The sequence below is a fragment of the Octopus bimaculoides genome, chromosome 23, assembly GCF_046866305.1.
Source record: "Octopus bimaculoides isolate indiv1 chromosome 23, ASM4686630v1, whole genome shotgun sequence".
NCBI lineage: Eukaryota > Metazoa > Mollusca > Cephalopoda > Octopoda > Octopodidae > Octopus > Octopus bimaculoides.
Genome location: NC_142950.1, coordinates 17,412,476 through 17,436,901, shown reverse-complemented (window position 1 = coordinate 17,436,901; position 24,426 = coordinate 17,412,476). Strand labels below are relative to the sequence as shown.

General features: G+C 37.0%; 1 protein-coding gene across 3 annotated transcripts in view; it reads left to right on the top strand.

The window, feature by feature from the left end:
* Positions 1-24,426, top strand: part of LOC106882406 (4-aminobutyrate aminotransferase, mitochondrial) — a 205,254-nt gene that overhangs the window by 117,681 nt on the left and 63,147 nt on the right. For 2 of the 3 annotated variants that reach the window (XM_089340566.1, XM_089340569.1), the window contains 4 exons: positions 9,793-9,920; positions 10,327-10,444; positions 12,307-12,356; positions 16,866-16,946. In XM_089340566.1, the coding sequence (XP_089196692.1) occupies positions 9,793-9,920; positions 10,327-10,444; positions 12,307-12,356; positions 16,866-16,946 (377 nt within the window). The remainder of the gene's footprint in view (positions 1-9,792; positions 9,921-10,326; positions 10,445-12,306; positions 12,357-16,865; positions 16,947-24,426) is intronic. The other variant, XM_089340568.1, reaches the window with a different exon arrangement.

The window sequence follows — 24,426 nt, the reverse complement described above, 5'->3', positions numbered from 1 at the left end:
CAGATGCAGTTCGTGAGCTGGTAGTTCTGCGGGTCCCCCCCCCCCTCTTGTCAGATTTGTCATGGGCCGGCCAGTCTATCTCAGATACATGGGAAGCTGGATTAAATTTTTCATCAACACAGGGGAGCCGAAATAAATTTTTTCAATGTCCAAGGGAAGCCAAATCGCGAAAAAGGTTGAGAAATGCTGATCTATAATGATGGTTTTTATTTAGGCACATCGTAAAAGTAATTATAATGAATTGCTTAATATAAAGAAAAGTATGTTTTTTCAAGCAAATACAGTTAGAAAAAATATTTACCATTTCAAGTCATCACTAAAAACAAAGCTAATCAATTTTTGAATGAAATAATAATTTTATTCTTTTATTCTAAGTTGTAAATTTTGCCCGAGAAATAAAGCAAATAATCACCAAATGCATTGTTAAAAATCTGCAACTCAATAGCAAATATCTCCAAATTGATTAGAAATGCATAAATTTAATAATAACAATGTTTTTGAGATTCCGGTTCGAATGACATGAGGCGTTTTTGTTTCACTTTTGACACGTAATACTTAAATAGTGGAGGAGATATGATGTTGCTGTGGGCTGAAAGTATGCAAGAAGTTAAAATTTTTTTTGACTAAAACACAACTGGGACCCTAAGTAAGGCATGTGTAAAATTTGAATGAAATTGGTTGTGTAGTTCTGGAGTTTTAGGGATTCACACAGACACACACACACAAACATACATTCTCAATTTTTATATATATATATATATATATATATATATTATATATGGTTCGGGAACATCCGACAGTGTAGATGTGTCTCTTTGGGTGATAAATAGATATAACTCATTAGAATAACAGTTCCGCAATCTTCTCATTCCGTATTTTCTCATTTCAAGTAAAGTATAGTAGCAAATTAAAAGATATAACTTCATTTATATAGAAGCTTGATAACAAAAATAACAGATGCAAGAAAGAAATGAATATGCAATACAACACAAAAAGTATTTAAAATAACCGTTAACAGATATAGATGTATTTTATATTTATACTAGCAGAGGCACCCGGCGTTGCTCGGGAATGAAATTGTTGCTTATATACTTGAAGAAAAAAAGGCAAAATATGCTGTATAGAAATTTGAGAGGACATTCTGTAGATGGACTCTCAGATGAATGATGGCTGGGTGCCTCTCATGAATGGGGAAAATTGAAGATGTGCCAAAAAGCCTCATTGGTACTTGGAAACTTTTACGAAATTAAAATGGGGATTAAATGAAAAAAATGATTTACGTGAATATCCTTACAAGAGTAATTGAAATAAATGGCGATTGTGGAACCCCCCACGCACGCACGCACGCGCGCGCATTTAACGTGTGTCATTGTAAATATGTTTGTATACATTTATATATGTGTGTGTTTGTAAGAGACAGAGTGTGAGTGAGAGAGAGAGGTTTGTTGTCATGTATACGTACATGCATAAATATACATACATCTTTGGATGTATGAATATGACAACACAGCCCTTGACTCACTCACACTCTGTCTCTTACAAACACGCACGCGCGCTCATACACACGTGTGTCTTTGTAAATATGTTTGTATACATTTATGTATGTGTGTGTTTGTAAGAGACAGAGTGTGAGTGATTCAAGGGGTGTGTGTGTGCGTGTGTATGTGTTTGAGACAGAGTGAAAGAGCTGTGTGTATGTAGTATTTACTCTCTCTCTCACATACACACGAACACACACAAAATAGAGGGTGAAGCTTTTTGCCGTTCTTACATCAATACCGGAGCACGCACGCGCGCATACACACGTATGTCTTTGTAAATATGTTTGTATACATTTATGTATGTGTGTGTTTGTAAGAGACAGAGTGTGAGTGAGAAAGAGAGGTTTGTTGTCATGTATACGTACATGCATAAATATACATACATCTTTGGGTGTATGCATATGACAACACAGCCCTTGACTCACTCACACTCTGTCTCTTACAAACACGCACGCGCGCGCATACACATGTGTGTCTGTAAATATGTTTGTATACATTTATGTATGTGTGTGTTTGTAAGAGACAGAGTGTGAGTGAGTCAAGGTGTGTGTGTGTGCGTGTGTATGTGTGTGAGACAGAGTGAGAGAGCGGTGTGTATGTAGTATTTACTCTCTCTCTCTCTCTCATACACACGAACACACACACTCACACACAAAATAGAGAGTGAAGCTTTTTGCCGTTGTTACGTCAATACCGGAAGTTGACATTGAGGAACCTTTTTAAAGAAGTGAATCTTAAATATAAAGCAATATTATTTATTTTTAATTAAAAAAATCAAATGAAGAGCCTAAGATTTATCCGAGGTCAAATTATTCATGCATTACAAGTATGGAAGCATTTGGTGAAGTCGATTTCACGTGAAAAGCGATTACACACACATCTCTGTTTTATATATAGTATAGATATATATCTATCTTTTTTAATTTCAATCCAGTAATTGCGGCCTTGCTAGAGCACTGCCATTTGCTTTGCTACACTTTCACTAAATCTCCTCTGATATGTGACATTTGGTGAATGAGGGAATCTGACATTCTGCCCCCATCCTCATCCTTGTTTCTTGCCTAGAGGTGGGTTCATCCAGAACTCTTGATAGAAAGAGATCCAGTTTTGTTTTGAAAATGCCTACGTCCACACCATGCAGGTCTCTCAGGATTTGTGGGAGAATATTGAAGAGGTGTGGGCCCTTGAAGCCCAAGTTGTTACGATATCTGGTCCTGTATCCTGATGGCAATGTTAGGATTTTTGGTACTATGCAGTGATGCCCAGTCCTGCTGTTTGTGTAGCTGACAATGCCAAAGTTTGATATAAGTTTTCTAGGATTTTTCAGGTGTATATTACAGCATATCTTTCATGCCTTCATTCTAGGGAGTAGAGTCTTAATTCTTTCAGTCTCTCCCAGTAGCTGATATATCACATTGTGCCAATCTTCTTTGTGTAGCTTCCTGGATCACCTCGTGTTCAGTCCTTAATTTTACACTCTGAAGCCAACACATACTGGATCAACCTTTCTCTATGACACAGCACCAACGAAGTAATTTCATAATTTAATGCCAACTAGGGAAGAGGTAGAGCAAGGTTCACCCAATTTGACATAGTCAACTTTTACCTGTCAATACTGATAGGATTACAGGTCAAAGCACTTTCCTATGCTAGGGGCTTCACTGACATTAGCGATAGAGACATAGACATTATGCATGCCAGGGAAATGATGCTGTTTAATAAAGGTTCAATCTGGGTAAAACAAACCGACCCTGAGGGCTCCTTCAATGTGGCAATGGGACCCTACGACAGCACTGACATTTGTGACCACATTGGGCCATATATCCTGGACGCCATAGGGAAGAAGTTCACTTCAGTCCTCTTTGATCTTTATAGAGATGATACTCTGGCCATCAGATCGACTTAGAAAGGATCTGACAAGCGCCCTGGGCTCCATGGCACTCAAAATAACAATTGAGACCAAGCTCACCAATGTAAACTTCCTAGACATCCCGCTAGACGTGGGCTCCAGTTCATACAGGCCTTACTGCAAACCAAACGAGAAGCTTTCCTACATCAACACAGCCTCCTACCACCCACCTATCATGTTCAGGAACCTAGTGAAGGGTGTCAGCAAGAGGATCTCAGACCTGTTCTTGAATCAAGAAAGTTTTGACATCATGACCTCCTATTACAACAAGGCCCCAGCATTCAGTGGGTTTAAGGACCAAATCTGTATGCCAGGCCTAGCACCCGCAAAAGGATGCACCACTGGAAGGTCATTTAGTTTGCTCCACCCTGCTCTTTTAATATTAAAACTTGTGGAGAAAGGATTTTCTTTAGGTTAGTGAACAAGCACTTCACACAGACACACAAGTATGGACATTTGTTCCATAGGCACAACCTAAGAATCTCCTTTAGTTGTGCATCTGACATCAAAAAAGTATTAGTGAACACCCCATGAGCAGAGGCTGGGTGCTCATGCAGGAAGTACAATGATTGCCTAGTGGGAAGGCCAAGGAGGTCATATATGAGGCTGTGGTGGTATCCAGCCCTAACAACCAGAATAATAGCAGCAGCTCATCTAACATTGGCAACAACATTGGCAGCATTGAAGGCAGCACCAACGCATTAAGCAGCAGAGACACCAACAGCAACAACTACAACCACAGCACCAACACCAGCCTTTTGGCTTGAGATGATAGCCATGCCACAACCAATGAAACTACTGGTCTCTTGCCCAGAAATAACAACACCAACAGCAGCTCCAACACCACCAGCAACAGCAGGAGCAACACCAACACTGCAGCCAGAGATGACTACTACGTCAGCAACAGCGGAATCACTGGACTCACACCCTGTAATAACAGCACTGACAGCAGTGACAACAGCTCCAACAACAGGAACATCAGGCCTGGGACCAATGGAAGAAACAATAGAGATGATAGTACAATCAACACTCAAGCTCGGATATACATCTGTTCAGCCAGAACTACCTTTAAGCGATGCCTGTACAGCCATAGGTCCTCTTTTAGGATTCTGGAAAGATGTTACATCATGTCCTTGGCCAGCCATATGTGACACTTTAAAGATGAAGGAACTCCATACACAATTAAATGGAGGCTCTTAGAGCTACTGGGGTCCTATATAACCAGGAGAGGATAATGCAAGCTTTGCATAGCAGAACAGCCAAGGATCCTTAAAGACTCACTTGACCCAAATACCCTTTTAAAGTCCAGAAATGAGATCAATAGCCCTTCTCCACATTTCAAACGCTACCTGCTGCAGGTATAGGATTCCACGTTTGTTGATTAGGGGCATAAAACATAATTGCTGACTGGAACCAACCTAAGAGTGGAGATCCCCACTTGTTGATTAAGACCATAAAAATTTGGTGACCAGACAATAACACATCCCATTTAAGGCCCAAACAATAAATCTTTTTGTTTACAAAATTAACTGATCAGAACGGTTTTTCTATCTCCAGTTTGAAAAGGGGTTATATGTCCACGGCCATTGGAGTCTGACGAATCATTTTTATGTATGCGGTGTTCATAGACTTTACAAAGGCTTGGCTTTTTAAGAACCACCCAAAGTCTTGTGATGGACTTTGGGTGGTTCTTAAGAAATGCAGATATCCTCGAAGATTCATCAACATGGTCAGCTCCCTACATAAAGGAATGTAGGCATTTGAAGTACAAGATTACAATACCTCAGGCAATTTTGTAGTGACCAGCCATATAATTAACTTCCTGTAAATACATTACTGCTCTAACATTTAGAGTGTGCTTCTTTTTGGGGATATTTAATCCACTGACGTTTATATATATACTATAAGTCTTGCTATGTGAAAATCAACTAAAAAAGAAAGCCTTACAACAAAAAAACCCTTATGATGTAAATAAGTTCATAATTCAAAAGACGATGAAATTAATGGGGAGAGTCTGAAGGCTATTTTACGTAATATTATTAAGCGTATGTAAATTTCATCCGTCTAATTGGCTATAGAAATGCTTGTGCAAAACAACTTTTTGCGCTGCCTTGATTATACATAGCAGGGTAATCCCTTTTCGCAGGAGCTAGGACAGCAATTTGTGATGAAGCAATTGCTGACGATCTGTTGCTACACAGTTTTGCCAGAATTCTATCAGATTGGGCAGAAGATGTTGATGCACCATTTTGCATTATGTTCAAAGTAACTTCTGAAATGTGGTGAATTGCTGCAGTCTGTTGCTGTCATTTTAAACCGGTTGCTTTCTTTTCCCAACAAACTCTCTTCTTTGGAGGCATAATCTATGTATATATTAAACAGAACAAAAGTTATAATAGATGGCAGGGTCGGTACTTTTCACATATCTGTAATTTTTCAGATTAACACCCGCACGATTACCCAACCCTAATCCTAACACTAACCCTAACACTCACCCTAAACCCTAACCCTGACCCTAAAACCGTAACCGTAACACTAATCCTAACCCTAACCATAACCGTAACCCTAAACCCTAATCCTGACCCTAAAACCCTAACACTAACACCCTAGTGAAAATCGTGGTATATTTACAAAACATTGACGAACATGAGTTTTATTTGTGTACTTGCACGTGTATGCGTTTGAGAGAGCGAGAGAGGAAGAGGTAGAGAGAGGGGGAGAAAGGAATAGAGGTAGTTAAAAGTTTTCTTATGACGGCTTCTCTTCACTGCCTATTACTTCATTAGAAATCTAAGGATACACATAAGCACATAATAGAGGAAAATGAAACAAATATGACGACTTGCTCCGAAACACCACCGAGTGGGGAACACTTCTCAAAAATAACCTGCAGTTATTGTCTGCAGACAGACAATGTAACGAAAACATGAATGAGTGAGCCCCAGATTCCTTGGAAGAAAGAACCGAATGTAAAAACAAAGCACGTATAACAACAGAAAACAGATACATACAAACAGTAGGTACATTTCGACTCCTCACGAAGTAAGTGATGCTGGCGTGTGTAGGAAATTTGAAAGTGAAGCGAGGAAAAAGCGATGTGATGTGCACGAACAATGGTCGAAGCAGGAAAATGGTGATAAGCCCCAGATGACCAGGTCACGTGTATAGTTAGAGGTAGAGGGACAAAAGAAAGCTATTAAATGAGAGAGAGGAAGAGGAACGAAGAGTGAAAAGATAGAGAAAGGAATACAGAATGAGAGCAATGGAGAGAGAGAAAGAGAGGAATGGAGAATGGAAGACAGTTATAAAATAGCAATGCGTGTGCGTTTTTATATTAGAAAGACACAGAAAGTAAATCTTATATCTATAATGTTGATGTATGTATGTGTTTATGTGTATGTTGTTGTCACATATCACGTATGTGTAATTGTGTGTGTTTTTACGTTTCTATGTTATGAAAAATATGCTAGAGGTAGAGGAAAGGTATTAAATGAGAGAGAGGAAGAAGAAGTAAGAGTTTAAAGGTAAACCAAGTTAATCTATAACTATCTATGTATCACTTTCTCTCTCTCTCCCTCTCTCTCTCTCCCTCTTTTATTCTTATTCTCTATAAGAACACCGATACAAGGAGAAGGGAAGGAATATAAAAGTTGCTAGAAACGACAGCCAAATCTCCCTTAAATCACACAAAGTAAACAGAATTTTAAAAATCTAATTACTTCACTGGAAAGTTCAGATCGAGAAAATTCCATTGATGTAAACATTTTTACAAAAAAGTGGAAAATGTGGATTTCTATAAACTTTCAAAAAGGCTTCACACAGACACACAACTTCAGCTTTATATATTAAGATATATATATATATATATATATATATATATATATATATATATATGTATAAAGGAAAGAATAAATAGAGAAAAGGAAGAGACAGTACGATTTGACAGCTGTTTAATGACCGCTAAACATGTTTATAATTTCAGGCAAAAGAACACTTGCTGCCTCAACTACTGCAAAATTAAACCCCAAGAGAACCAGATTTTTCAATAATACAAACAGCAATTCCTGGACCAAAATCTTTGGAATTTAAGTCTGAATTAAACACCATCCAGGTATATATATATATATATATATATATATATATATATATATATATATATATATATATATATATACATATACATACATCTATATATATATATATATATATATATATATATATATATATATATATATATATATATATATACATATACATATATATATATATATATATACATATACATACATACATCTATATATATATATATATATATATATATATATATATATATATATATATATATACATATACATACATACATCTATATATATATATATATATATATATATATATATATATATATATATATATATATATATATATATACATTTAGATATACATACATACATACATCTATATATATATATATATATATATATATATATATATATATATATATATATATATATATATATATATACATTTAGATATACATACATACATACATCATACATACATACAAAAGCTTTACACCTCCAAGCTTCCAGATTTCAGTGGGTATACCAGGTGCTTTACTTTCTTTCATTTGTTTGATTGCATCATCGAGTTCCTTGTAAATAAGTTTGTCATCTAAGGATTGTATTGTTAGCTGTTGTGTAACCTTCTCAAGGGCAGCATAATCCTGGGATATTAAGCAGGCTGTCAAAATAATTGGCGAATCTATTAAGGATCTCTGATTTTTCCTGGAGTACTGCTTTGCTGTCAAGAGCTATGAGTTTTGTTATGATTCTTCTATGTGGTCTGTATACCTCTCAAAGTCTTGAGTAAAATGCTTTCATATCATTTTTATCTGAATATTGCTGTAGCTCTTCAGCTTTGGTCTCCCATCAATCTGATTTCAGTTTCCTAGTATATTATTCCACAAAACTGGAAAGACACAAGTATCATTTCTATCTTCAAAAAACAAAAAAGATTGTAGAGTTGACTATGAAAACAACCAACAAATATTTCTTCTATCAATAGATGGGAAGATCTTCACTCATATTATATTAAACTGACTAAATGAGTATATCTGTCCAAATGTCTTACCTGAGACTCAGTACGCCTTCCATTACAGGAGAAGCTCTGTAGACATGATCTGTCTTTGCCTAATTCAGGGAAAATGCATTAAGCATAACATACCTATGTATACTGTGTCCATAGATTTCAGAAAGGCCTTTGATACACTATCCCATGATGGACTTTGACCAGTTCTTAAGAAACATGAATGTCTTCGAATGTTCATCAACATGGTCAGGTTTCTGCATGAAGGAATGCAAGCATTTGTAGTACAAGATTGCAATACTTCAAGCAAGTTTGTGGTGATAAATGGAGTTAAACAAGGGTGCATACTTGCTCCAGCACTCTTCTCTCTCTGTCATGCAGCAGTGTTGGAAGTTGCCTTTGAGGATGTTGGAAGGAGTATTTACATCCAGATGCAACTTGACGTTGATCTATTCAATGCTGCACAGTATACCTGCGTATATTCATACAGAGTGTAGCAGAAAGGTTGCTCCGATTTCTTATTATTAACCTTTGAAATTGGGGCAACCTTTTGCCACATATATATATATATATATATATATATATATAAAATCACCTATTACATTCTTGGAGTGGTTGGCGTTAGGAAGGGCATCCAGCCATAGGAACCATGCCAAAACAGACTGGAGTCTGGTGCAGCATTCCAGCTTGCCAGCCCTGGTCAAACCGTCCAACCCATGCCAGCATGGACAACAGACGTTAAATGATGATGATGATGATGATGATGATATGAGTGAGAAGACAAACAAAAGAAAGAGGCACTCAACACATTTTGTAGAAGTTACATAGATTATTATTTTAAAATAGTTTCATTTGGCTCCATGTTTGGTCGGTGTCTCTGATCAAGACACTGTATTCCACAGGATCTCAAAACTATTTCAGTTAGTTGTAGTCAGAATAAATTCAGCATAGTGTCAACAGACATGCTGTCCATGATAATGATGACAGGCAGGAACCTAGCTCATCAGGCTCAGGCAACCAATTCAGCCATCTGAACCTGATGAGTAAGGTTCTTGTGATGAATCTACAAAACTTTAAGTTGCATGGAGCCAAATCAAACTATTTAAAAATAATAATATATGTAACTTCTACCAAATGTGTTGAGTGCCTCTTTCTTTCATTAGGCCACTCATTGTCTTGCTCAAGGATACAATGCTCACAATGCAACCAAATACTGTTTATTACTCTGACCATTTTCTCAAAACTTTATAATTTCAGGCAAAAGAACACTTGCTGCCTCAACTGCTGCAAAATTAAACCCAAGAGAACCAGATTTTCCAATAATACAAACAGCAATTCCTGGACCAAAATCTTTGGAATTTAAGTCTGAATTAAACACCATCCAGGTATGTATATATGGTTGTTGTGTATAAATTATTAGTGTGTGTACAAATCTGTATATATGGTGGTGGTGGTGGTGGTGGTGTGTGTGTGATTGGTGGTGTGTGTATGATTGATGTATATATATATATGTGTATATATGGCTGGTCTGCATGTATATGTGTGTGTGTATGTGTGTTCCTGTATATGTAAATGCATATATATGTATATGGGAATATATATATATAGATGTATATGTGAATGTATATACGTGTATATGTGTATGTGTGTGGTTCAAAAAGAATATATAGCAGCACCACTACTACCACCACCACACCAAACTACCATACAACCACTTCCACCATCACCACCACCACTATCACCTCTACCACTTTTGCTAATCTCCTTTAATCTCTCTTCCCAAATCCACAGAATGCTGGAGCTGTCCAGTTCTTTGTAGACTTCCACAACAGTCAAGGTAACTACATTGCTGACATCGATGGCAATGTCCTTCTCGATTTCTACACAATGATTGCTTCCATTCCTCTTGGTAAGTTGCCTGCCATTGTTTGTCTGTTTCTCTGTCCATCAATAAATCAGTCTATTAACAAATCAGTCCGCCTGTCTACCATATGTATATTTATGTATATATATGTATATTGATACATTAAATGAATGGTTAATAAAAAAGTTGATTAGTTAAATAGTTAACCAATTCATGAAAAACAAAGAAGTGATATAGAACTAATGTGTGTGTATGTTATTGGCATAATGACTGTCCCCAAAATCCAACAAAGTACCTTACCAATTTAATCAATATCCTGTCAACAGCAGTTCAGTAGTTTATTATATTTATATTTGTGAAGGTATGTGGCTTATTGCTTGGGATATTGGGCTTACAGTCATCAGGTCATGCATTCGATTTTTGGTGGTGCATTGTGTCCTTGAGCAAGGCACTTTATTTCATGTTGCTCCAGCTAGCAAAAATGCAGGCAAAAATGTTGCCACAGCTGGCAAAAATGAGAAGTTCCTGTATTTCAAAGGGCCAGCCTTGTTGCATTCTACATCCCTGAGAACTACATTAAGGATACATGTGTCTGTGGAGTGCTCAGCCACTTGCATGTTGATTTCATGAGCAGGCTGTTCTGTTGATCAACTGGAACTCTTGTTGTCGTGACAGAGTGCCAGTTATTTGTGATATACAAGAGTAAGCTGAAAAGTTCACAGGCTGACTAGAGCTGTGAAATCTTGCATACATTAGCTTCAGCTCTTCTTATTAATAACTGTTTTGTTCTTTTTAAGTAAGCTGTTCAAAGAACAAACACTTCAAAAGTAACAAGTAGCAATTAGCAGCACAATTTTATCAAGTACTTGCAGGAAAAAGATTTAGCCACCAAGGACATTCATGCTGACATGGTTGCTATGTTAGGGGATGATGTTCCAGCTTTATTGACAGTGCAAAAGTGGACAGCTGAATTTAACCAGGGAAGGGAGAGTCTTAAAGGTGACCCAAGGTCTCGACGTCCTGCAACTGCTACCACCAATGAAAACATGGTGATGGATGACAGGTGATTAACTATAAATCAAGTGGCCAATGTTATTAGTATATCCTGCAAGAGAGTTGAGAATATTCTTGGCATGATGAAGGTTCCCCCCTCAGTGGGTGCCATGTCTTCTGTTACCTAATCAAAAGTGCACCAAGCCAATCACATTACAGGAAAATCTGACATTGTTTGAAGCAAATCCAGCTAGTTTCCATGGATGTTTCTCAACCCACAGATAGTCCATGCAGTGAAAGCACCCCACATCACCTGTTCCAAAGATGGCGAAGGTCGTTTTATCTGCAGGGAAGGTGATGGCTTCAGTTTTTTAGGATGCAAAAAACATTGTGTTTATTAATTATCTTCAAAAGGGCCACACCACCAATGGCAAGTACTATACCAACTTGCTGAGGCAGTTACAAAAGCCTATCAAGGCCAAAATCCAGGAAAACTGTCAAAAGGGATCTTGTTTTATCAAGACACTGCTCTAGCACACAAGTCCTTGGTTTCAGTAGCTGTTGTGCATGACTGTGGTTTTGCATTGGTTGATCATTCTCTGGCACCCACTGAGGGGGGAACCTTCATCATGCCATTTGTCCCCAACATGAGAAAACACTTGGTGATGATGATGTTGTATCTGCTGTTGATGACTTTTTTAATCAACCGGATGAAAGCTTTTTCACCCATGGGATCCAAGCACTGCAACACTGATGGAAGAAGTGTGTGGACCACAAGGGAGTCGATATTGAAAAATAAACCTCATTTGGTCACATCCATAAGAGTATCTTGGTCAACCTATGACCTTTTCATCCAACTCTTGTAATTTCTCTCTCCCTAAATATCGTTGATGTTTATTTAAATTCCCTTTCAGGTTACAATCACCCACGACTTGAAATGGTTTTAAATGAACCCAGAAATAAGGTAAGAATCTAAAATCCTCTTTTTTAATCTGATATCCGTTGTGTTCATAATCATCATCATGATCACTACTATGACTATCATCACCAACAACAACAAAACCATTACCATTCAACATTATCATCACCATCATCATCACCTATACCATTTTCATCATCATCATTGTGATCCTCATCAACACCACCACCAACAACATCATAAGCCATCATCATCAGCAGCAGCAGAAGCAGCAGCATCATTGATATGTTTTACATCTTGTTTCCTGTGCTGGCATGGGTTGATGTGTTGGACGGTACTTTTTGAGGCAATGTTTTACAGCTTGTTGTCCTTTCTGTCACCTTCTTACAACCCATGGAGACATGATGTAGCAAGTCTAAACCTAGGATATTTACAAATACCCACATATTAAATGATGTATGTATTCTATAAGGAATCCGAAGGCAGTGAATTGATAGAACCATTAGCACACCAACTAGAGTGGTTCTCTGTGTTGCAAGTTCAAATCTAGTAGTGGCTCATGTATAGACACTGCGTAACTGCAGCACACCCTATTTCCACTTGATATTATCGATAACATTCAATATAATGAGTTCTCTTTTCTTTAATTCTTTCTTTATACTTGTACATTATATAATCCTTAAACTTAATATCAGTAGCCATCCTCTAGTTTATGGAAAAAATACAAAAATCCTTGTATAGAACTGTGCGCTTCACAATTCCAGCAATGCGGTGTTTGGCTGTTGTGCGCATGCCCACATGTCCATGAAAGGAAGCTTCACACTAGGGAGGGAGAGTACTGTCATTCACGTAGTGCCAACCCCAGTGTGCTGGTGAAAGGTAGTGTTTCTTTTTGACTCCGCGTATGTTGTGCTTAAAAACGTCTTTATATTCTTGAATGTGATAAAGTGTAGAATTAGATTATTATCCTGTTCAGTGTTGCTGCCAGGATTTGAAAAATAGGGTACATTCCCCCCCCCCCCCCTTATTTTGTGATTATGGGGGGATTTTTGAAAAACAAGGGGGAATTCACAACGGTGTTCAGTGAACAAATTAAACACACTACCCAGCAGTGGCTAAAAGCCAAACCAATCAAGTTTATGTATAAATTTTCTTTTTATATGTTTGTTTCCTTTTACACAATATTAAAACAACTGCTGGAAATTTTCTGAAGTTGCACCCCAACTAATTTTATTTACAAGCTGCCACTGTTCAAATTCCACTGAGGTCAACTTCACCTTTCATTCTTTCAGAGTCAATTAATAAACTACAAGTGAAATAGAAGTGGTAATTCTTCCCTTTCTCACACTATCTGTCTGTCACTCTCCTTATCTCCCATCCCTTTCTCACTATGTCTGTCTATCTCTCTCTCTCTCTCTAGATTGTTACCGTTATTTAAGATGATGAAGTGTGATTCTGAGAGAGATTTGGCTGCTATTTCTAGCAAATAGAACAACCATGTTTAGACACCTCAATGATTGCTGTTGCTCTTTAGCAAGTCTTAAATGAGCAAATCTATGGAAAAAGGCAATACAACCTGAACCATTCAGTAATTCTTTTCTCCAGAGTGCAGGAGTGGCTGTGTGGTAAGTAGCTTGCTTACCAACCACATGGTTCCAGATTCAGTCTCACTGCGTGGCACCTTGGGCAAGTGTCTTCTACTATAGCCTCGGGCTGACCAAAGCCTTGTGAGTGGATTTGGTAGACAGAAACTGAAAGAAGCCCATCGTATATATGTATATATATATGTATGTGTGTGTATACATGTTTGTGTGTCTGTGCTTGTCCCTCCAACATCGCTTGACAACCGATGCTGGTGTGTTTACGTCCCCGCAATTTAGTGGTTCGGCAAAAAGAGACTGATAGAATAAGTACTAGGCTTACAAAGAATAAATCCTGGGGTCAATTTGCTCGACTAAAAGCAGTGCTCCAGCATGGCCGCAGTCAAATGACTGAAACAAATATAAGAATAATACATCATCTGGTATCTGATGTGACCTTCATTTTATTTGAATTGATAAGAAATAATTTGAGCATGGTTTGGCTGTTATTACATGCAGATCATATCTGTATTCTGAATGGCACCAATCTGAAGATGGTTGATGACTTTCCCTTCCTAGAAGTAACATTGTTTTGAGAGAAAAGGATGTCTAGACAATGATTGCAAAAATATGGAAAGCTCTGGAGAAACTCAGAATTATAAGGGTACTGAAATGTTCACAGGCTGGTTAAGAAGGAATGATGCTTGAGCTGTGAAATCTTGCATGCATTAATCTCAGCTCTTCTTCTTAATAACTGCATTGTTTCTTTCCAAGCAAACTGACATCTGACTGTTCAAAGAACAAACACTTCAAGAGTAGCTAGTAGTGACTTTTCTTGAAAATGGACAAAATTTGGCATTACAGTTTTATCAAATACTTCCAGGAAAAGGATTTAGCCCCACATTCATGCTGACATGGTTGCTACATTAGGGGATGATGCTCCAACTTCATCAACAGTGCAAAAATGGGCAGCTGAATTTGAAGGTGATACAACGCCTGGACATCCTGAAACTGCCACTACCAAACAAAACATTGATCACATGATGTGATGGATGACAGGTGACTGACTATAAATCAAATATCCAATGCTATTAGCATATCCCACAATTGAGTTGAAAATATTCTGCACAATGAATTTGGCATGACAAAGGTTCCCCCTTAGTGGGCACCACATCTAGGAAAATCTGACATTATTTGAGGCAGATCCAACTGGTTTCCTTGGATGTTTCAAGAGAGAGTTCTATGTCAACTTTCTGAGACAGTTACAAAAGGCTATCAAGGTTAAAAAGCCAGGAAAACTGACAAAAAGAATCTTGTTTCATCAAGACACTGCTCCAGTACACAAGTTCTTCATTTCACTACCTGCAGTACATGACTGTGGATTTGAACTGGTTGATCACCCACCCTATTTAACTGAAGGGGTTCTATATTGAAAAATAAATCTCATTTGATCACATTCCATTAGAGTATCTTGGTCAGCCTATGAATTTTTCAGCTGAACCTCGTATGTGGAAGTCTTCTCTCCCTAACAACATGAAGAGAGGTTTCTCCAAAGCATATGTTGAATCAGTACTTCCCTGTGGCCCTTCAGCATAGATTCTGAGCAAGAGACTTGAAAAGAAGCATGATGGTACATACACAAGAATGTTTCATGCAGTTCTTAATCTTTCTTGGCAGCCACACCTGTATGCCGTTTTTCTCCCTCAGTAATCAGAGAAGGAAGAATATGTTATGCAGTACACTGTTGGAGAAGCAAGGATGAAATATCCAGCAATCTCCTTCTCTGGAAACCCATGCTTGGATATACAGGAGCTAGTAGACCAAAAAGAGTATATATTGATCAATTTATGGAAGACACTGGATTTCATGTTGAGGATATGGAAGATGAGGACATTTGACATGGAAGAGATGCACTGATCCAGCCAACTCACTCAACCAGATAGACTAGCTGGTCTCCTAGAGGTAGTTGATCATAGTCATAATGATGATAAAATAGAGAAGCTGCAATAGCTGCAGGTATGAGGTACGATCATATGGTTAAGAAGTTTACTTTGCAACCATATGGTCTCAGGTTCCATCTTCGTGCTTGGCACCTTGGGCAAGTAGTCTTCTATTACAGCCTTAATGTAACCAATACCTTCTGAATAAGAGTTTATCAACAGAAACAGTCCTGAAGTCCGCTTGTACGAATACGTGCATATTTTCAGGTATTTGTGTGTGTTTGCTTAATTGTGTGTTTGTATGTGCAGTGTATGTATGTAAATGTTTGTTTCTGCATGTCCTCTCATTGACACCATATAAACAAAAACAGTAACACTTGGTTATGTCTCCTGTTAACAATACATTGCATTAGCTCAGCACTTTCATTAATTTCAACATGTGAAGACCAATCACTAAATATACCTAAAGATTTTAACATTTGAACCAGTCATATCTGATTCAAATATTCTACTTGTTTTATATTCAAACCAGCCAGATCCAGCCTCTCATCTCACACATACCCTACAATGTCATTCTAAAAATAAGCAATCACATCATTGAAATTTCAAAGCTATGAGATAATACATGATTAATTCAAAACAATGCAAATATGATAAATAAGCATTACATCTAACAGAGTAATCCAAATACTAAAGGATTTTAACAACCTTAAAAATACCTACAATTAAAGGTTTGCATCAGGAAGGAATACTGCTTCTATAAGTTTTGTACAATACTGCCTGATTGAAAACAGGAATGGATGTAAAACCAATGATGACAACAACTATAATGATGGTGGTTGTGGTCATGATGATGTTGGTGGTGATGGTGCTGATGATGATGATCGTGATGATAATGTGATGATGATGACAATGATGTATAATCATGATGATGATGATATTTTCTGTCAACTGACTTAAATATGAACTTGCACTCCCCCTCACTTTCTTAGTGTTTCTTTCTCACTCTCATTATCTCTATCTTCCTTTTCAAGATCCACTTTATCAACCGGCCAGCCCTGGGCAGTTTCCCTCCAAAGGACTGGATCCACCGACTTCGAGCTGCTTTACTTCAGGCTAGTACAACTTCTTTCAATTACATATCATCTTACCAGGAAATGGAATTTGGTTGAGGCTGAGTAGGGGAGGGGTTAGGACACTGAAGTAGTAGTAGTAGCAGCATCAGCAGTGGTGGTGGCATTAGTAGTTGTAGTGATGGTTCTGAGTTTTAAACCCTGCTAGATTGAAAAAAGAATGGATGTAAGAACAATGATAACAAAAATGATGATGATGGCTGAATGGTAAGAAGCTTGCTTCCCAACCATATGGTTCGGAGTTCAGTTCCACTGTGCAGTATCTTGGGCAAGTGTCTTCTACTATAGCCTCAGACTGATTAAAGCCTTATTTGGTAGACGAAAACTGAAAGAAGCCTGTCATACATATATATATATATATATATATATATATATATATATATATATATATATATATATATTATATATATATTAAAAATAGGGACGGCCAGTTTATGGGATTATCTTAGGCTTCCAGTTCATAACAGGTTTAGCTTTATGGCATATCATCAGATCCCAAAAACCTGTTGGCCCAAGACCTCTAAAAAATATGGAGGAGGAAATGCCTCACTGCTCAAAGGTAACAATTAAGGATTATCTCCCTTCGCTATTGGCTATTGACTTCCAGGTGTATCGCTATTTTGTGGGCTCCAAAAAGCTAGCAAGAACTTCCTGAAATGTAAACATGCCCCCAAAATCTCCATTCTGGTTCAAGTGAGTCCTTCAGGATTCTCACATGTTCGGCTATGCATGACTTGCAATGCTTCAACCCATTGATGTAGGGGCCTGGGTTCTCAAGGATTTTCCATGAGATTTAATATGGAATTCCATCATCTCTTAAGTGCCAAACATAGCTGGCTAGTGACGTTACATTGTAACATCAATGGCCAGCTATGGGATTCCATACTTAACTCCAGAACGGAAATTTTTGGGCCATGTTTACATTTCAAGAGGTTCCTGCTAGCTTTTGTGGAGCACACAAGATGGTGGCACAGCTGGAAAGTCAATAGCCAATAACGAAGGGGGATAATCCCTAATCGTTACCTTTGAGTAGTAAGGCATTTCCTCCTCCATATTTTTAAGAGGTCTTGGACCAACAGGTTTTTAGGATCTGATGATACGCCATAAAGCCGAACCCTTTATGGATGAGGGACCTAAGGTAATCTCATAAACTGGTCTTCCCATTCTTAATATATACTGCTCTAGATCTTAGAGTGTGCTTCTTCTTTCGGATTTATGTTTTTACAGACAGTATATATATATATATATATATATATATATATGTGTGTGTGTGTGTGTGTGTATGTGTGTCTTTGTGTCTGTGTTTGTCCCCACACCACACTTGACAATTGGTGCTGTAACTTAGCAGTTCAGCAAAAGAGACTGATAGAATAAGTACCAGGTTTTTAAAAAACAAGTACTGGGGATGATACATTTGACTAAAAAATCAATGTGGTGCCCCATCATGACCACAGTCTGATGACAAACAAATAAAAGATAAACCAAGATACACACACGCACATATGATGCAAACATACATATATATGCATGTGAGTGTGTGTGTGTGTGTGTGTGTGTGTGTGTGAGTGTGCATATATATATAAAAGTGAGTTTGGAGGGGTATATTATCTGGGCAGATACCATATTAGCTCTCAGTAAAGTTCCAGTTAATGGCTAACCACAATGATCAGTATCTAACGTCTGTGACTACATTTAGTTGTTAGTCACTCCGTAAATTCTTCCGATGGGCAATTCTGTGTTCTCGTCGCTGGACAGTAAAAATTGGCCGGAGTGTATATTAATATTAATAATAATAAAGAGTATGGAGACTTGTACATCCACAAAATTTATATTATAATTATTTACAGCATATTATTATTTAATTGACCAATTTAGTTTACTTAAGCTTGTATTATTTAATTTTTCCTATCACTACAGGAATTTAAATGATTGGCCAGTCCAGAGGAAGAAAGAATAGGAGAAACTTCTGGTGAAGTCAATAACACAATAAATAATAGAAACAGACAAACAGGTCTATGCAATTGTGCTAGAGATAAAGTATGGCTGTTAAACTCAAATGTAAAACTAAGAACCTGGTCTATAGATGTAAAGTTACCTTGGAGGGAAGGGACTACTTTTATATAGGGGCCAGCTCTCTTGTCAATCATTTAAATTCCTTTAAAGATAGGAAAAGAATAATGATACAAGCTAATTTGGTCAATTAAAAACAAAAACAATAGCTATTCTATCAATTGAGAACTATTTAGTACTGCTAAGCCTTATCAAGTGGGGGAAATAGAAGAGCTTTACCAAATATTTACATTAAAACACACATTAATTAATATAAGACATGCACTAGCCTTTAGATGTTTACAAAAGAACAGTTGTACATTTAAGAGATATAAAGATAATTCTAAATAGCCAACATCCCAGCAACAATTGGGCTTAATATAACAAATAGAGCATAACCTAAGCATAAAACTACTTAATGACCATCATTAATAAAAAACAAAAAACAAATACCCTATCCAATATATAGCACAGATCATGAGCAGCCCAAACAATTCATGTAAAACAATTTACTGTAGCCACAGATGTCAGCTTTTTACACTTATGCACTTCAGATCATTTTGAAAAACTGTCTACCCCAACAAGGTAGAGAACAATTTACCACCATTTAGTTTTGAGAGTTCCTCTGGGTTAGGTAATGGGGTAGTTACACTGTTTTAAACAGTCGTTTAGTCCTGTTGAGAAATCTGCACAAACATGTATTTTATTGTTCTTCTTTTTAACATATACAGCTGGACTCACCCAGTTTGAGTGATCAATATTTTCAATCAGTCCCATTTTTTCCAGGCTGTCTAATTCTTTATGTACCTGTTCCAGCACTGTAAACGGTACATTACGTTTGGGTTTGAAAACTGGTAATGCATTTTCTCTCACCTGAAATTTGGCTTTGAATTTATTACATCAACCCAACTTGTCAGAGAAAACATTAGGGAACAGCCTTTGCACTTCTTTTTAAAAATTTTCTGACTGTATTTGAACTGGAGCATGAACCCATTGCATTTTTACAAAAATTATTTATGGGTAAATACCATAAGTCAAACAGTTCCATCCAGTCAGTTCTAAAATGGTTACTTGTATTTTTTAATACATAAGCTTTCGCTTTTATAGTCTTACTGCAAGATATAACATAACAAATAATTTCGCCTTTAAAAATTAATTTAATCCCTGTGACACCACAGGCAATTTTTGGTTTTCTGCAGTGTAGGTTTCTTGATTTTTTTCCATGTTTTCATTAATTAATGTCAGTACCTGTATCTAACTGTAATTTTACATTTCTATCATTAATTTTTACATAAATTTTTACACAAATTTCCTTTGAGGCTCGTTCGTATTTCTTGGCACTGATAAACTGTTGTACCATTTTTTGGTTTTTAATTTACAGTGTGATTTTTTATGACCTATCTTACCACACTTGAATCATTTTCAATTTTTGTGATGTAATTCTCTTCATCCAAAATATGGGTTAATTTTCTGCTTTCCATTACTTACTTTCGGTCGCACCGATTGTATATGTAAGTTAATTTTTTGCTTTTCATTTCTTACTTTTGGTTGCACTGACTTTATATGGGAGCAATTTCTTTAATTTGTTCAGCATTTCTCAGATATTTCTTGTAGGGTTAGCTTCTGATTCTGCTCTAATTTGGTTATGAATTTCCCCGTCTTTCTTTATCATTACACCTTGCACGAAAATTAAACATATCTGGTGTTAGCTCATTAATTTTAAATTTTTCGCATTCCCTATTAACAATTCCAGCATATGTAATCAAATTTTCGTCCTCTTTATTTGTAATATTTATACATTGCCAACACGTATTAAATAAAGAGTTTTTCTTGCTGAAAATCTTTGAAAAGGGTGTCAACAGTTTCTTTAAAACAGACTTCCCTTGGTCTCTTTGGTAATATATAGTTGCAGTATTTTTCATGTTTGACTGGTGCCAACTATCTCAATAAAAGTCAGGATTTTTTTTCCTCTTGCCAATCTAAGCACTCTTCTTTAAAAATCTCCTCATACCTTTTGTAGTACGCAGGAAAGGCAATACCCTCATCCATGTCATATGTGAATTTAACGATGGAGTTTGCGACCATATCAGGGATGAACGAGGTCGATATATTTTCTGTTTTGTTGAGTAGCAACTGTATTAACAGTTCCTGCTGCTTCTGCAATTCCACCAACTGCTGTTGTAGCAGCTATTGTTGTTGCTGTTGCTGTTGCTGTAATTCAATTACTGAAGCTAGTAATTCTTCCATGTTTCAAACAATGATCTATCCAACCTGGATTTGAATATCCTCATTGCCAATGTTATGACAATGCTGAGGTGTGCACAAGAGTGTACGAATAGTATTACCCAAATAAAGAGTTGGATGTGGTTATCTAGAATAACCTTTTGCAGAACATACTCCGTACTACGCCAGTCGTAAGAACAATATTAAACTAACATAGTAATCCAATACAAATGATCAACATTGTCGACTATTGACTTTCAACTACCCAACAGTTCACACAATTTCTTTATTTTATTGAAATGTGTCAATCCACCTTGGGTCACGTGAAGATGGTCAGGATCCTTCCACATTATTGTGTGTGTGTGTGTGTATATACGGGTGTGTATGATTGTGTATAGAAGAACATATTACTCAAAGAAATTCCAACTTTGTCTGATTTTCACATTTTATTTACAATCTTACAATAATATAATGAAATGATAGAATATCAAATGTCCATTCTGATTGAATTAGTACTTTCATGCATTAAACTATGCAATCTTCAGATTCATGTAGTAGTGGTGATAGTTATGTTTTACAATTTACAACTGTGGCGAGATGGCTAAACTGTGTGCCTTAAATACATTTGTATAGGCCCCAGAATGTTAATTTTTGCAAACTGTATTCTGACCAGTCAGTGTGTGATTTTACTAAATTACTTAAGTTGATTGGTGTTTGGTTTAGGCATCACGGTTTGTTGAACATGTCAAGAGACCTGTATTTTGATCCTGGCCAAAGCAGTAATTCTTGGGCTATTTTTAGAAATGTTGTAAACAACATTTCCCAGGGATATTTACATTTCAATTATCATCATCATCATTATCATATCCTTTATTATTGTTGTTGTTGTTGGTGGTGGTGGTGGTAGGAGTAGCTGTGGTAATAGAACTTTAAGCCCCAAAATAAGATAATTTTTACTGACTTTTCTCTTGACTTAGCTAGTATTTTCCTGCTATCATCATAATGAGCACCTTTAGTATAGTTGTTGTTAGTGGTCGCAGTAGTAGAAATAGTACTTCTAAGTATTAGTATTATTGTTTATTTAGCTTGGGTTGGAATTTATTCATAAAGTTATTTTCCCTGATTTTTCTTTCAATTTCACTTGCACTGTGTAGTTTGTAGAATGGAAATATTATAAATATTTTCCGACCACATGTTGCTAGATGGTTACTCAAAGGTATCTGACAGACATATGGGTCTCTAATTTGCAGTCGGTGCACACATGAACGTTCTGATAGTGCATTTCCAGTCTGGTTTACATATAGTCTTCACAATTTGGGCATTTGATACAGTAAATTAAATTTCTGCTTTTGCAGTTCATATTTGCGTTTGTAAATATTTTTCCAGTTTTTGTGTTCATATATTGGCTGGTATGTTTGAATTGACATGTACCACATCGGCTATTCTTGCATTTAGATACAGTGAATGATTGGTCTTAGTTGCTAAGGTCAAACTTTGCCTTTAATATTTTTTCAAGTTTTTAGGCTGTCTTTTACTAAGAACCATAGCTCAATCTGTGATTATATCTTTTAATTCATTACTTTGAGCAATGATTGGTAAATCTGCTTTGGCAATGTTGAAGATATTCTGGTGACATGGATTGTATGTCACTATAAATGGTATGACATGTGCCTGTTCTCCACTTCTTTGGGTTGTTCTCAGTTGTTGTATAGATATTTTTATAACCTTCTGTATGCCATTTTCTATAAGTAGAGACGGGTATTTTTGTTTGAGCAAAAATTCTCTTAGTTCTGTTAGGTGCTTGTTCCTGATATTTGCTTCTTGTACAATGGTACAAATTCTTCTGGCTAGGCAGTATGGGATGTGTTTTGTATGTGGTGGATGGCATGACTTAAAATTCAGGTATTGATGTATCTCCATGTGTTTGTAGTATATATTTGTGGTAATGATGGTGTCCATTTCAATTACCATTATATCTAGGAATGGTAATTTGGTACTACTCATCTCCTTTGTAAATTGGAGAGATGGGTGTAGGTTGTTCAGGAGGATATTGAACTCTCCCAGAATATTTAGAGATTCTGTCCAGATTATGAAACAATCACGTTTTCGATATAATTTCTAAATCCAGTGCTATAGTTTTCCTCTACTTCTTGGTAAAGTTGTTGTTCTAGATATCCCATTACAGAGTTTGCATAAATGAGAGCAAACCTCATTCCCATCGCCGTGCCTTTAATTTGGATGTAATTCTTTCCATTGAAAATGAATGTGCTGTTTTCTAGAATAACTCTGTGTCTAATATAAATGGCACTGTGAATCTATTGGGGATCACTTCTCAATGTTTTTCTAACCAGTATCTAATCGCCTTTATTCTTAAATCATGTGGAATATTGGTGTATATATATATATATATATCATCATCATCATCATCATCATCATCATCATCATTTAACGTCCGCTTTCCATGCTAGCATGGGTTGGACGATTTGACTGAGGACTGGTGCAACCGGATGGCTACACCAGGCTCCAATCTAATTTAGCAGAGTTTCTACAGCTGGATGCCCTTCCTAACGCCAACCACTCAGAGAGTGTAGTGGGTGCTTTTACGTGTCACCCGCACGAAAACGGCCACGCTCGAAATGGTGTCTTTTATGTGCCACCCGCACAAGAGCCAGTCCAGGGGCACTGGCAATGATCTCGCTCGAAAATCCTACAAGGTCAGTCAGGCGGTACTGGCAACGGTCACGCTCAGAATGGTACATCTTATGTGCCACCCGCACAAGAGCCAGTCCAGGGGCCCTGGCAACGATCTCACTTGGCTTGCCGGGTCTTCTCACGCACAGCACATTTCCAAAGGTCTCGGTCAGTAGTCATCGCCTCGGTGAGGCCCAATGTTCGAAGGGGTGTGTGTGTGTGTATATATATATATATATATATATATATATATAGGTGAGTGGGCAACACATTTAGTGGAAGTTACATATATTATTATTTAAAACAGATTTTGCCCCATCTGACTTAAATTTTCTGTAAGTTTGCATGGGACTGAATCAAACTGTTTTAAATAGTAATAATGGTTTCAAATTTTTCTACAAGGGCACGAGTACTGGGGGAGGGGATGAGTCAATTACATCACCCCTAGTGTTCAACTGGTACTTATTTTATTGATCCCAGAAGGATGCAGGGCAAAGTC